General features: G+C 42.4%; 1 protein-coding gene across 3 annotated transcripts in view; it reads right to left on the bottom strand.

Annotated features, from left to right (window-relative positions):
• The window catches only part of ATAD2B (ATPase family AAA domain containing 2B), a 202,656-nt gene that overhangs the window by 107,438 nt on the left and 80,526 nt on the right, over positions 1 to 14,692 (bottom strand). For all 3 annotated transcript variants that reach the window (XM_040348522.1, XM_040348524.1, XM_040348523.1), the window contains exons 12-14: positions 7,235 to 7,409; positions 2,556 to 2,644; positions 323 to 482 (exon numbers count right to left, since the gene is read on the bottom strand). In XM_040348522.1, the coding sequence (XP_040204456.1) occupies positions 323 to 482; positions 2,556 to 2,644; positions 7,235 to 7,409 (424 nt within the window). The remainder of the gene's footprint in view (positions 1 to 322; positions 483 to 2,555; positions 2,645 to 7,234; positions 7,410 to 14,692) is intronic.

Here is a 14,692-nt window from a genome sequence, read left to right as displayed (position 1 = left end):
TGAAGTTAGAAGCTGATTAGTTACTATGCATAGCCGCACCAGATTCTGTGTGCACCAGTTTTAGTAAATCTCCCCTAAGATGTTCTGTACAGTGGTTGGAGTCCATCGAGAGAAAAGTGCTACAACACTACTGTTCTATTAAATGAGCCAGTGTGTTTTTAAATTGCTGAAATGGTTTGAGAGCACTACAACTTTTCATATGCTTTTTATACTTATAATTACATTAGTCTGAAGTTCATAGCAATTGCAAAACTTCAAATATAAGATTATGTTATGTCAGCAATCTATTCTTTTATATAACATATTGTACCAGTGAAGTTACCTTCTGATCAGGTAAACTGAAAAGAAATTCCCTGTCGAAACGACCAGGTCTCCTGAGTGCTGGATCTATTGAATCAAGACGATTGGTAGCACCAATAACTATGATTTCACCCCGATTATCCAACCCGTCCATAAGTGCAAGCAGGGTGGAGACTATAGAGCTGCAAATAGGGAGAAAAAGTTATTGAAAGCAGAAAACACCCATAAATCACAGTAAATGTCTTCTACTACTGCTCATGTATAGGATCTTTAAAAGAAACCTGTACCGACAGAAATTAGAGGATGCCATTGGTGACCTCCACTTCAAAATAGTAGTTTGGCTGCTATGTTGATCCATAATCTTCAATGATCCAAAACAAAATAATGAAAAAAGGTATACAATCCAGTCAGTCAGTCAGTAAATGGGGGGCCGGCAACTATCGGATATTATTTCACCTTAATGCATTCAGAAATGCATCAGTTACAAACACAACGAGGGAGACTTAAGGGGAGAGACTAACAGGGCTCTTTTGTGACCCCTAAGATATATGGCCTTTAGGACTGAGATCCTTCTTATAAAATTAGACATTTTGGCAGAACGTTCCTCACTAGATTGGCAAGGGTATGCAACCAATGGGCCAGTGGAGTTCCCACAGGAAAGCAGGGAAATAAGACTGGTAGCAGCTGTCAGACCATAGGATACTATGAGCTGATAGCAAGGCTATCTAACCCTTTTGCACCTGCAGCTATGATCTGCCATGTGCAGTTCAAAATTCCTTTACTCTTGCTGCAGGATGGTGTGTCAGAATAATAGGGTCCAGCCCTTATTCTGGCTTTGCCCTCCATGATGGGCATACCCCTGAAGAGATTTTCAGGGACAGTGTCCCGTTGTGGCCCTATATAGTGCCCTGCAGCTAACTCACTACAATGCATCACATTGCCAGGGTTAGCGCCAATGCAGAATTGGTGCCAAAGCAAATTTTACAGGCTGGCCCCGCATTTTCTTCCAGTTGAGATCTAGGTACAGTCTGCCAAGTTTCAGCTGAGGAGTCAACTGATCCAGAAAGCTACCAAAAGGAGAAATGCAGTGGTTGTGGTGCAGCTAGGAACTTGATAGAAGAATCATTGAAAAATAAAACAATAAAAACACAAGGAGGTAAGGTATTCTCAATAGAGAACAGACGTCCATCAAAAAAGGACACTAGCAAAAAAAAAAAAAAAAAAAAGGAGGCTTGCTGGAAGTGGGAGGGGTTATATAGGGAATGCAACTGTAGCTTCTTTTTCCCCCCAGTGTACAATCACAAAGGTAGCTGCATATAAGCCATTGTTAAGATTCTGTGTGGTATGATTTTCCTTACGCACAATTGGGGTATTCTATGCAAACTGAAGGATAACTTTTTCACCTCGAACACCAAGATGAGTGAAAATTCACTTTAAAAATAACTTTGCTAGACTTTAGTATATCAGAGTCCACACGGGTTGATTTACTAATGGCAAATAGACTATGCCCTTTGCAAGTGAAGTTGCACTAATTTCACCCACAGCTTAGTTAATGTAGTAAAGCTTCACTTTGTAAAGAATACCCAATCAGGTGAAAGGAAAAAAAAAACGCATTTCTGCTTGCAAACGATTGGATAATGAAAATCGGCAGAACTGTTCCAAATGCATTGTGCTTTGGAGAAAATTGGTGCATCTGTACTCTCTAATCTAATTGCCTTTAAAAAATCAACCCCATTGTGTCAGCGGGAACACCCTACTGAAATTTGCTTTAAGACAAGTGCGATTATTTTTTGCCCCATTTGCCCTGACCAAACCAAACCTTCTCCCTCCATATGTTTATACTTACATTGATGGCAGTGGCCTCCAAAGATAGTTTACATCCAGTGAAATATATCTCACTGTCCCCGTTTATTACAGTCCCATAGACCTTTATGGCTACATCTCCCTTTGTCTCCAGCCTTGGGACGCAGTCCTACAAAAGTCTACTGGACTGTAATGTGTCGGCACAGGACAGCGAGACTTGTGGAGCAGGATCTAAAAAGCCAGAGACTGCCGCTGTTGAAATGAGGTAAGATTGCGTCTGTGTACGGGAAAGGCAAGTGAGGTTTGGTCAAGGCGTAAGGTGCAAAAGTGAACTTTAGTCCCAACAGGTACACAGGCAGCAAAAATAGAACTAAATGTCCCCCTCTGTTAAAAATAGCTTTCCAACATAGGTGAAAATCACATACATACAATAAAAGACAATATAAACTTACCTATGGATCTGATCCTGCCTGCTAGAGCGAACTGGAGCCAGGCCATCTATTTCATCGAAAAATATTATAGATGGCCTCATCACATACGCCTGCAATCAAAGAAAACGTAAAACTATTGCAAAGCAAAAGCTGCTGTAGCAACAATACACCCTATAGCATTGTACACACCAGAGATCCTTCAACTTTTACCAAAACCAAAAGGAGAGACACCCCTGAAATCACTGAAGAACCATAAGTAGATACATCATGCACTTTTATTTGACACAATTTGATAAAAATCCAACAGACATAGATTAAAAAGTATATCGGTTAGATACAACACATTCTCAAAAGTTTACAAAACATCTCCCAATGGTATTGTGTAAACTAAATGCATTGTGTGGTTATTACAGCTTCTTCAGGACTGCAGAGGTTCTTTCATATGGATTCAAATATTATAAAACCCATTTATAACAAATAATGAAATTGCAAACACAACAACAAAAATATGTTGGTATTCGAGATGACGAAGACTTAGGCCCCTTTCAGACGTCCGCTCCGTCTGTCCGTTCATTACAAGTCCGTTAACGGACTTGTAGTGAATCCCTATGATGGGGGCGCGTCCGTTAGCGGATGGAGCATCCGCTAGCGTCCGCGTCAGTCGGGATCCGCTTTTCCGAATGGAAGAAACCCTATTTTTCTTCCGTTCGGCGGAGCGGAACTGATGCAGACGGACAGATGGTCCGTCTGCATCAGGTTCCCCATAGGGGACAGCGGAGCAGAGACAGGGCGGTCCCTGCACTGTGTGCGGGGACCGCCCTATCCGCCGACAGCTGAGCGGGGATCCCCGCTGAGCCGACGGAGACACACGGAGCGGACCCGGAAACGGTCCGCTCCGTGTGAAAGAGCCCTTATGGGCAGTGGACTTCCCACTCACACCTGGGAATGATACCCCGCTGATAGTTTGCCAGGTGGTTTCCATTTTCATGGAGTCTCATAGGGCGGTTCTTTGGGAGACACCAGGGAGATCTAAGGGAAGAGGTGGGGGTTGTATTAGGATTCTTCAGGTGTGGCCATCCATTACACATGGCGTGTTTGTCTCTAATACCTTATAGTGGTGTTTGCCATTATGTGCACTTCATCTTAACACCAATTTTTTTTTGGAGTTTTTTTTTCCCTACTTGTGTTGCGTTTTTACATTTCATGTAATTTATTTATATATTATAGATGGGTTTTAGGTTATTAAAGCAGAAGTAACCTGATGGGTTTACTTCCTCTTTAGCTCGCTGCAGCATCCTGCAAATGAAAAGCATAATGGGCTAGAATGCATCGCATACTAGCCCATTATGTGCCACTTACCTGTAAAAGAATCCAGCGATGTCCTCAGAGTAGGCAGCGTCCATCTTCTGTCTTCTCTTCCTTCCGGGACACAGACTCCGGCGCTGTGATTTGCCGGAGCCACGTGACGTCACTCCCGCGCAAGCGTACAGGAGCCGCAATTCACGGCACAGGCTGGGGAAGAAACGATGTTTTATCATTATAGGTCTCCTATCAGATAGTGCCTGGCTTGAACTGCGCATGCGCAATCGGAGATCACGGAAATCTCAGAGAATGAACATCTGTTCCATCAGCTGTAGTTGGAGCATGCGCAGTTAACACGCCGCTCCCTCTATCAGATGGGGGACCCATCAAGATAGAAAAGCGATGCCCGTGCTCAAATACAGCAAGGGGCGGATGTTTTTGTTTAAGGGGCAGGTGTATTATGCTTATTCAGTGAGCACGGTCTCTTATAATCATATCCGCCCCTTTGATAAAACCATCTGCCCATTGCTGTATTGAGTGAGCGCGGCCAGTGCTGTTCCATCAGCGAGCGGTGTGTATAAGCATAATACACCCGCCCCTTAGAAAAAAAACATCCGCCCCTTGCTGTATTTGAGCGCGGGCAGCTCTGTTCTATCTTGATGGGTCCCCAGCGAGCATCGTGTTAACTGCGCATGCTCCAGCTACAGTTGATGGAATAGAAGTTCATTCTTGGAGATTTCCGTGATCTGCGATTGCGCAGTCCAGGACGGGCACAATCTGATAGGGGACCCAGATTGTTAGAACAACGGCACTTAAGCCTCGTGCACACGCTCGGTTTAATTGGCAAGAACCAGCAAGAAAACTGCTGGCAGAGCTTTCTTGCCAAGTATACCGAGCGTACGTACGAGGCTTTCATGGTTTCTCGTCAAGAAAACTGCCTAAAATCAACGAGAAAAATAGAGAACCTGCTCTCTATTTTCTCGTTGTGATTCTCGGCAGTGTTTTCTTGCTGAGAAACCCGAGAGTGTGTATACTTACCTGTCACCGTGGAAACCCGTGCATGCTCGAAATGACTTTGACGCATTCGCGGTAGCTTCCTCGGCATAGGTAGGGTTCAGCAAGGTGGCGGCGACGGCATTGAATGTGACGTGCTCATGCTCGTCGTATGCGATGACGTCACCGCGTTCTTGCCTTCCAAAAGAAATACACTGTACACTCGGGCGGCAAGAGATTCCTGCCAAGAAGCTCATCAGGAAAAACGTTTTTTTTTTTTCCCTGACAAAATTCTGGCCCGTGTGTACAGGGTTTTAGTTTTGCTTCTTCCCTGTGCATGCGCAGTGAAGAATTTAGGCGGACTAGAAGTGAAATATCTCCTAAACGGCGCACGTTTAAGAGGTATTTCCACTACCTATAGGTAAGCCTTATTATAGGCTTACCTATAGGTAGAAGTAGTCCACCAGGGTTTACAACCACATCTGCAGTCCTGAAGCAGCAGTACCAACCGCAAAACGTGTATACCGCTGTGGGATGTTTGAGAATGTATTGTTTGGAAATGATCAAGATACTTTTTAATCTATGTCCATTGGAATTTTATCGAACGGTTTGTAATAAAAGCATGTTTTATCAACTATCATTATGGTTCATCAGTGACTCCAGATTTGCATAAAGTTCCCCATTTGCCAATGTTTTTGATACTTGTTTCAGTTAGCATGATGCCCCCATGAAAATATCTTAACAGCATGTTGTAAATGACTCCGCATTTATTTTTGGTTTAGTTTGCACCCTGAGTGTTAAGCCGAGTACACACCAATCGTTTCTTTTTTTTTTTGTTCAATCCGGCGGGTTGAATGAAAAAAACTGACAGCTCCGGCTGGAGCTGCTTTACCAACGATAAAAAGGTTAGTACAACGATCTTCCGCGCTGAGCTGTTGTGTTTTGACAGGGGGGCAGACCCTCCGCCAGAACACCCCAGTCAGCGCGCTCAGCCAATGGCTGATCAGAAGTCGGTCGGCTGCTGGTTTTCCAGCATGCTCGTCCGACAGAAGCCGGCCAAACGGCCAGCTTCTGTCAGACTGGCTGACAATACACACACAGGCCGAATGCCAGTTTTTATTGAACCGACCAATGTCTGCCAACATTCGGCCCATGTGTACTAAGCATTAAGCCCCATTAATACATGCAGATCCATTGATAGAAGAAAAACAGACACCAATGCATCTCTCTTTTTTGGAATGGATCAAAGCCATATTTTTTGTCTGTTAAGAAAAACAGAACGGACAAGAAACGGATGTAAACGAACAGTCAGTTTTTCCATGAAAAAATGTCTCCAAGACTAAAGTGGTTAAAGTGTTTGTTAACCCCAAAAAAAATTAATAAATGGATCCTGCTCCTTTAAAGCATGTTATAGGACACAGTGCTTGTCCTGTGCCATTTGGCCCCCTTTAACAGCTAAAAAAACCTGGCTGATTGTGCCAGTTTCTCCCCCATCCCTCTGTAAACTGCCCACAGTGTATCAGGGCTGCTGAGTCCCGACACTGTGGTCAGTTTACGTGCCTCTCATCATCAGTTTATCTTTATCAGTTTATCTGCTCTCCTCTCTGCTTTCGTGTCCTCCTCCCCCTCCCCTCTGTGTGCGAGCCACCCCTCCTGCTGCTCTCAACACTAACCTGTATACATGACAAGGGGGGGTGTAATGGCGCTTGCAACAGGATCTAATTAAAACTAAATATCAATAACGATATCCATAATTCCTGTATACACCATCAGCACTGCCTCTTATTGCAAAAATAAATACCCAATTTATGACCAGAGATTGTGATCACATGACCAGCCAACTCTCTCCTCCCCCCCAGACTGACTGGTTGGTCATGTGATCACAATCTCTGCAGTGAAATTAGGTATTTGCAGCATTTTATTTCTAAATCACACAGAGAGGGGGATACTACAATAGGAGGCAGTGCTGATGGTGTACACAGATTAGAGTGGCTTAACCACTTCAAGGGCTGGCGGATGTAAAAAAAAAATGTAAAAATGGATGAAAAACTGATAAAGAACACGTAATCTGTTTTTACTTAGAAAAACACGACTGAACTAATGAAATTAAAGGGTCCTGGCCAATGAAAATAACACTCCACTGACTGTGGATCTACAGAGAGCCTACAAAAGAGGATCGCTGAACAAAGATTTTAAATTTGCGCATGTAGCTCTCCTTCCCCGAGAGCTTACACAGCTATTTTTTTTATGAAGAAGAATGTGTACTGGATGCCACAAACAACGTTCCTCAATGTGCCCCAGGTGCACCTATTATACAATAATTCTTCAAAGTTGTTTAGGCATTTGAGGCAAACATTGGCACTGTAATTTCACAAGAAAGATTAAAAATTAGGAAATAAATTTACTTGATCGAACAGAAGTCGCAGTTGACGCTCCGACTCTCCCACCCACTTGCTGAGGCAATCTGCTCCTTTGCGCATAAAGAAAGAAACCTTCCGGTCACCCTGGCTGCATTCGTTGGCCAGCGCTCGTGCCACTAGGGTTTTTCCCGTTCCAGGGGGCCCGTAAAATAAACATCCCCTGTAGAGAGAAAAAAAAACAGATATTAGAAGGGTCCACAAATATCTGCACAGGACAAAACTAAAAACATTATTTGGTAAGCTTTAAAAGTATGACAAGGCAAAACAAAAAAAAATTAGGTACAGATCATACACACATAGCAAGTGCCAACCTGCATAAATCCAGCAAGTCTCTAATTTTACGTACCACACTGCCTCTGCTGCAATAAAAACACAAGCAGTGTTAGCACTGCCCAGTTCTTTCCTGCCGGATTAAAAAAAAAAACAAAAAAAACACAGAAGACCTTACTCTTTCATCTCCGTAAAACAAGCAAGTTTTTTTTCTGTAGTCCAGCAGGGGAGACCTTGGCAAGACACAAACACTGCTTGACAACAATGTGTTGATCGTAATGAAAGTTGCCAATGCCTATTCTTTTAAAGATGCTAGTTTTCTGTCAAGCTGATGCTTTGGCTTCAAATACAGTCCAAATAGCTCACCTTGGTTCAGCAGAGTGATCAGGAATTCCGACACTCATTTGTAGCAAGCGAATTCGGAGGTCTCACTAGGTATTGAATTTAGGCACAGCCTTGCATACAGCATTTTCAGAATGTGACCAGCAATTGCAGGGTCCATACTTCACTTACAATAGGTTTCCTTTAAGACTACTTTTTACCTTTTCTGCATTTCTGACAGTTCTTACACCACAGCTTGTTCACAGAACTCCCAGCCTACTTGGGTAAAACACAAGCAACTTCTCCTGGGACTTCAAGCAGACTATATAGTTGCTGCAGCAGATGGCTACAAGCCTTGCTGTGCAGAAATAACCGGTGTACCATGATCAAAAACAGCTGTATTGGAAAATCTGAGTAGCTACTGAGGCCGCCGATTCTATAGGTGTGCAGAAATTTGTCAAGTTAAGGTATTTGATCCTCTGCTGATTTTTTACGTTTGCCCCCTGACAAAGAAATGATCAGTCTAAATGGTAGGTTTATTATAACAGTGAGACGGAACAAAAAATAAAATATCCCAAAAAACACATTTTAATAAATTGATTTGCATTTTAATGAGTGAAATAAGTATTTGACTGCTTCACTAAACATGACTTGGCACTTGGTGGCAAAACCCTTGTTGGCAGTCCAGGCACCATCCAAAAGGCACACGTGCCACCTTGCACTCGCGGTATACAGTGGGTGCCTAACGTGATGTTTCATGTATTATGCAATGTTTTCTTTATATCACTCATTGTTGTCGTGTGACTAACTTTCCACATGTACTGTATGTACCGTTGTACCGTGTCGGCCTATGCGGCCTTATCCCTGTTTACAAATAAAAACAAAACAAAAAAAACCCTTGTTGGCAATCAGAGGTCAGACGTTTCTTGTAGTTGGCCGACCGGTTTGCACACATCTCAGGAGGGATTTTGTTCCACTCCTCTTTGCAGTTCCTCTCCAAGTCATTAACCTCCCTGGCGGTATGATTATGTCTGGAACTTTGTACCAAAAGCGGTACAATTTTTTGCATGGAAATTTGGCGTTTTATACTGTAGGCCTGTAATTCTTAGGAATAACTCACTTAAATCTGTCCAAACAAGAGTCTAGTAAACATCTCGGGTATGATAAAGTTTGAAAAACAAAATCATAAATTATAATATAATAAATAACTATAAATAATTATAACAAATAATGTAATAATAAAAAATTATTCAATAATGTAATCAAATCAAAAACACTGAAATTTGTTCAGTTTCAGAATTGTCGTGGTCATTTTTATTGTTTGATGATGAATTTCCCCACAAATCGCTATCGCTCAATTCTGCAAGTGATTCTAATTTATTATCGCTGTATTTTAGCTGGTCTAAAAGCACTTTTGATGTAAAGGGACACTTTTTGGTTGCTATGGACAATCTCCAGTTTCCAGGCAGAAAGAACAGTTTTTATTATATAAAAGTACATGTAGGACACTGGGCAGACCACTAAGGACAAAGGGGGTGTGTATTTCATACAGTACTGTAATCTATAAGATTACAGTATACTGTATGTGTATTGTGTTTTTCACTTTTTGAATTTGCCGCCGAACTCCGTCCCCGTGCGTCGTAACTTTGCAGGGAACAGAGCTCGGCGGCACTGTGAATTGAGCGAGGAGACACAGCGGAGGAGCCCGCGCACACAGCGAGGACACATCGCAGGATCCAAGACAAGGTAAGTAACTTCCCCCTGTATCCTGCAATGCAATCCCGAGTCAGATTCGTGATTACCTCTAAGGAGGTTAAGGTTTCAAAGCAGATGTTTGGTAACTGGAACCTTCAGCTCCCTCCACATATTTTCTATGGGATTTAAGTCTGGAGATTGTCTAGGCCACGCCAGGACCTTACTGTGTTTCGTCTTGAGCCACTCCTTTGTTGCCTTGGCCGTGTGTTTTGGGTCATTTTCATGCTGGAATACCCATCCGCAACCTATTTTCAATGCCCTGACTGAGGGAAGGAGGTTCTCACCCACGATTTAACGGTACATAGCCCCGTTTATTGTCCTTTTGACGCAGTGAAGTTGTCCTGTCCCCTTAGCAGAAAAAAGCCCCCAAAGCATAATGTTTCCACCTCCATGTTTAACGGTGGGGATGGTGTTCGACAACTAATCGATTATGAAATTAATCGATTACCATTTTCATAATCGATTAATCGGCCAGTAACATAATGGGGTTAAAAAAAATTACTAAAATTAGCCCTTTATAGTACAAAGAGCAAATCGCTACTATAAATATAACTTTCACTGTCCCACAGTAAAAAAAATTAACCCCTTACAGTAGCGATTTTTTGCTCTTTTTGTACCAATTTTTGTTTTTTTAACCCCATTATGTTACTAAACATCGCCTGGGTCACATCTCTGTTTTTTGGTGCTTTTTGCAGAAACACACTACAGTTCATTTACATGGTTTCCTATGGGACATGTTCACATACATGACTTTTTTCAGCTGTTGCGTATTTGGAAAGGGCAAGGACTTTAACGCAAAACGGTGCCATTTTGTTGTTTTTTTTGGTTGAAAATACTTCAATGGAGAAGCTGCAGAAAAGCATGTAATGTTTTTTTGCAGCAATTTGTGGTGTTTCTTTTTTTTATCTGCCCAACAACAATTTTAAGGTTATTAACAAAACAATAAATCGGCCAACTAATCGATTACGAAAATAATCAGTTGCAGCCCTACAGCATTCCTCCTTCAAACATGGCGAGTTGAGTTGATGCCAAAGAGCTCTGATTTTGGTCTCCTCTGACCACAATACTTTCACCCAGTTCTCCTCTGAATCATTCAGATGTTCATTAGCAAACTTCAGACCTGTATATGTGTTTTCTTGAGGAGAGGGACCTTGCGGGCACTGCAGGATTTCAGGCCTTCGCGGCTTAGTGTGTTACCAATTATTTTCTTGGTGACTAGGGTCCCAGCTGCCTTGAGATCATTGATCAGATTCTCCCATGTAGTTCTGGGCTGATTCCTCACCGTTCTCATGATCATTGAAAGTCCATGAGGTGAGATCTTGCATGGAGCCCCAGGCGGAGTGCGACTGACAGTTATTTTGGGTTTGTGAATAATTGCACCAACTGTTGTCACTCGATGGCGATGATCTTGTAGCCCATTCCAGCCTTTTGTAGGTCTACAATCTTGTATGTGACATCCTTGGATAGCTCTTTAAGTGGAATCTGATTAGTTGCTTCTGTGGACAGGTGTCTTTTATACAGGAAACAAGCCAAGATTAGGAGCACGCCCTTTAAGAGAGTGCTCATAATCTCAGCTTGATACCTGTATAGAAGATACCTAGAAGCCAGAAATCTTGCTGATAAGGGATCAAATATTAACTTCACTCAATAAAGCGGGGGTTTACCCAAAAAAAGATTTTTAACATTACATTCAGCCGAGTTGTGAAAATGACATTAGGCAGTTTTTTTTTAAATCCTTGCCGTACATACCGTTTTATCTACAATTTCACTGCGCTTCCGGGTATGTAATCTGCGGGACTGGGTGTTTCTAATTGATTGACATGCTTCTGACTGGCGCATACAGCGAGTCACGAGTTGCCGAAAGAAGCAACGTCTGTGCGCAGGCGCCGTATAGAGCCGACTCGCAGTCCGGCTTCTTTCGGCAAATCGTGACGAGCTGTATGCGCCGGTCGGAAGCATGTCAATCAATTAGGAACGCCCAGTCCCGCAGATTACATACCCGGAAGCCACGGTAAAAATGTAGATAAAACGGAATGTACGGCAAGGATTTAAAAAAAAAAACAGCCTAATGTCATTATCACAACTCGCCTGAATGTAATGTTAATTTTTTTTGGGTGAACCCCCGCTTTAAAATGCAAATCAATTTATAACTTTTTTGAAATGTGTTTTTCTGGATATTTTTGTTATTCTGTCTCGTGAAAAATAAACCTACCATTAAAATTATAGACTGATAATTTGTCAGAGGGCAAACATACAAAGTTAGCAGGGGATCATATACATTTTCCCCTCACTGCATTTAAAACTATCACTTTTCTACCTAGCAACAAAACAGAAGGGGGGACAATTCTAAGACCCATACACACCATTAGATTTTCTGCAGATTTTTGTCTTCAGATTTACCAAAACCATACAAATGAGGAAAAACGTTAAGAGTTTCAATTTGTATGCAATCAGGCAGGCCCTTATACTACATGGTTTCAGTAAATCTTAAGCCAAAAATCTGCAGAAAATCTAATAGCGTGTATGGGCTTAAGGATGAAACTGCTTGTGTGTGGGGGGGGCGTGGCCGGACGAAGATGGCGTTGGACGCTTTTTAGATGAGCTCCGTGAGGCAGAATCTAATCTGGAACCATCGGCTACAGATATTGCCGTTTTGGTTCTAAATTCGCCCCATACCGTATCAGGAAGTATACCTACACAAAAGGATACCATTATTGAGGCGGTTGATGGTATACTTACCCGTGGATGCGACCCGAGGCGGCCTCTACACTCTGTGGCGTCATCGCCATTTTGAGGCCTACGGCTGCACGGACATCCCCGGACTCAAGTAAGGATCGCGGTGCCGTGTTAGCGGTATACACCCCTCCGTCCACCCAGGATACATTACTTTGTGCTGGGAGTCAGATACAGCCATAGGCTCAGGGAACTAAGACAGTCATCGATAGCGTTGGATTCGACCCCTCCAGTGGTCACTGCCGGATTTCTTCTCCCTGAGGCCTGTAATCCCTCCGCGTTCCGCGGGCTCCATAAGACAAACTACTTGCTCACCTAGGAACATCCTTACCTAGGATTAGATTCTCTGCCCCTCAGCTAGCCGTAGGAAGTGACAGGAGGCATATCTCCTTCCCCCTCAGCTACTCGAGGCCTGCGGTCTCGGCCTGCACACGGAGGCCCGGCGGCCATCTTGCTTTACACACTGTTTTACCTCACGATCGATCCTATCTAATTAAGGCTCTGTGTTGCTTCACCTTTACTGTGGATGAGACATTTTTATGCTTTAATAGAAAAGAGACCGATATTACCACATTAAGTTCACAGAGATTGAGGTATATATAAAGAAGTAACGCCGCCATCTAGTGGCCTGCATATTTTTTACTAATTTGTAAATATTATAGACACTTTTCTGTGGCAAAAAATACTGAAATTACCCACTTTTCTCTCATAATCCGCCTCAGTGATTTAAACTCAGAGTGTAGTGACTTGTGACCATTATATTGTGGAATTACTGTAAGGATCTGATAAAATATGGATGGATTTTATGCACAGGTCACCGTGACATCCTGAAACATCCTGAAACATACATAATCCACTGTATCATACTATTTGGAGTTTTTATTATATTTATTTTTTCTCTAAACTGAGGTAATTCTTAGTTCACTGGCTACCTGACTGCAATGATAATCTAATAATAGTAGTCGAAGGTTGGTTACCAACTGGATATGATGCCCAGGGTCTGTATTATACAGTGTGGAATTATCCTATGATTGGCCCTGCTATGGAAAATTGCTGAGGTGTTCCTACAAACCGTCCGATGTTAGTCGACAAAGGCTACAAACCAATCCGCTAATATAACACTTGCATGATAAGTAATTTGAGGCATTTTTATGATGCTGAACTTTTCACAATACTTGCTGTAAAGGCTCAAATCTGGGCTTGGTCTGTTCACATAAGTAATACCCACTGTATGATGGTGGTTATAAGACTGTTATACCTATAGGAGCTGATATAGGAGTGAACAGTTGCTTTTACAATATAAAGCAACTTTACCCCTGCTGATACGAATTCACTATAACACTTATTATATATGAAGGGGAAACAGTGCAACAAAAAAAAAATAAGAACTCTATTATCAAGGAGTGTCTTTTTGATATGGACACCCCTCCTCATACAAGCTCTCAGGTGCTTGTGGTGGATCCTAAGTCTACTGAACATTTCTCGTCTCATGTGACACCCTCCTCATCACCTCCTCCCTTAGGTTCTACTACAACTTCAGCTTTATTTTCATCTGTAGTAAGGGAGGAAATAATACCTACAATGGCTGAACACGGGACTCCTATGGTTTCTCCCTCACATGACCCTATACAAGTGACTGCTAACACTGAAAATGCCCCAGAAGTTTCTTTCAATGTTGCTGATCTCTATAACAGGATCTCTGAAATGATGGAAAGGGGTCTAGCTCTTACGGCTGAGAAAATTACTAAAGATATTAGGGCAGACTTCCAATGTCTTGGCAACAGGATTGACTCGGTGGAACATAAATTGGACACTAACGTTTCGAAAACTGAACAACATGATGATCATATCCATTTCCTACAAGAACAACTGGAGGCCGCTCAGGCTAAGATTGACAATTTGGAAAACAGGTCAAGAAGAGAAAACTTCAGGGTTAGGGGTCTTCCTGAGTCCATTATGGACGTTCATTCAGCAATACGAGACATTATGAGAATCCTCCTTCCATCTATGCCTGATATAAAATTGGAAATTGATAGGGCTCATAGATCATTAGGTCCACTGAGAAAAGATGGATTGCCCAGGGATGTGGTGGTCAAGCCACATTATTTCACCACCAAAGAGGACATTATGAAACGGTCCAGACAACAGGAGAATCTTCAATACCAAGGTAATACCATACAAATATTCTCTGACATTTCTCCATATACCATTCAGAGAAGAAGAGCAATGAAACCGTTATTGTCTGCCCTTATTAACAAGAACATCAAATATAAATGGGCTTTCCCCTTCGCTTTCAAATTCAATTATAATGGTAGAAACCATGTGATCCATAGTTTCCAAGAGGGTGAAAGACTTCTGTTTGAC

Source organism: Rana temporaria, chromosome 4, assembly GCF_905171775.1.
Source record: "Rana temporaria chromosome 4, aRanTem1.1, whole genome shotgun sequence".
Taxonomy (NCBI): Eukaryota; Metazoa; Chordata; class Amphibia; order Anura; family Ranidae; genus Rana; species Rana temporaria.
The sequence above is the reverse complement of the archived record's forward strand: the minus strand, read 5'-3'. Positions and strand labels throughout refer to the sequence as shown.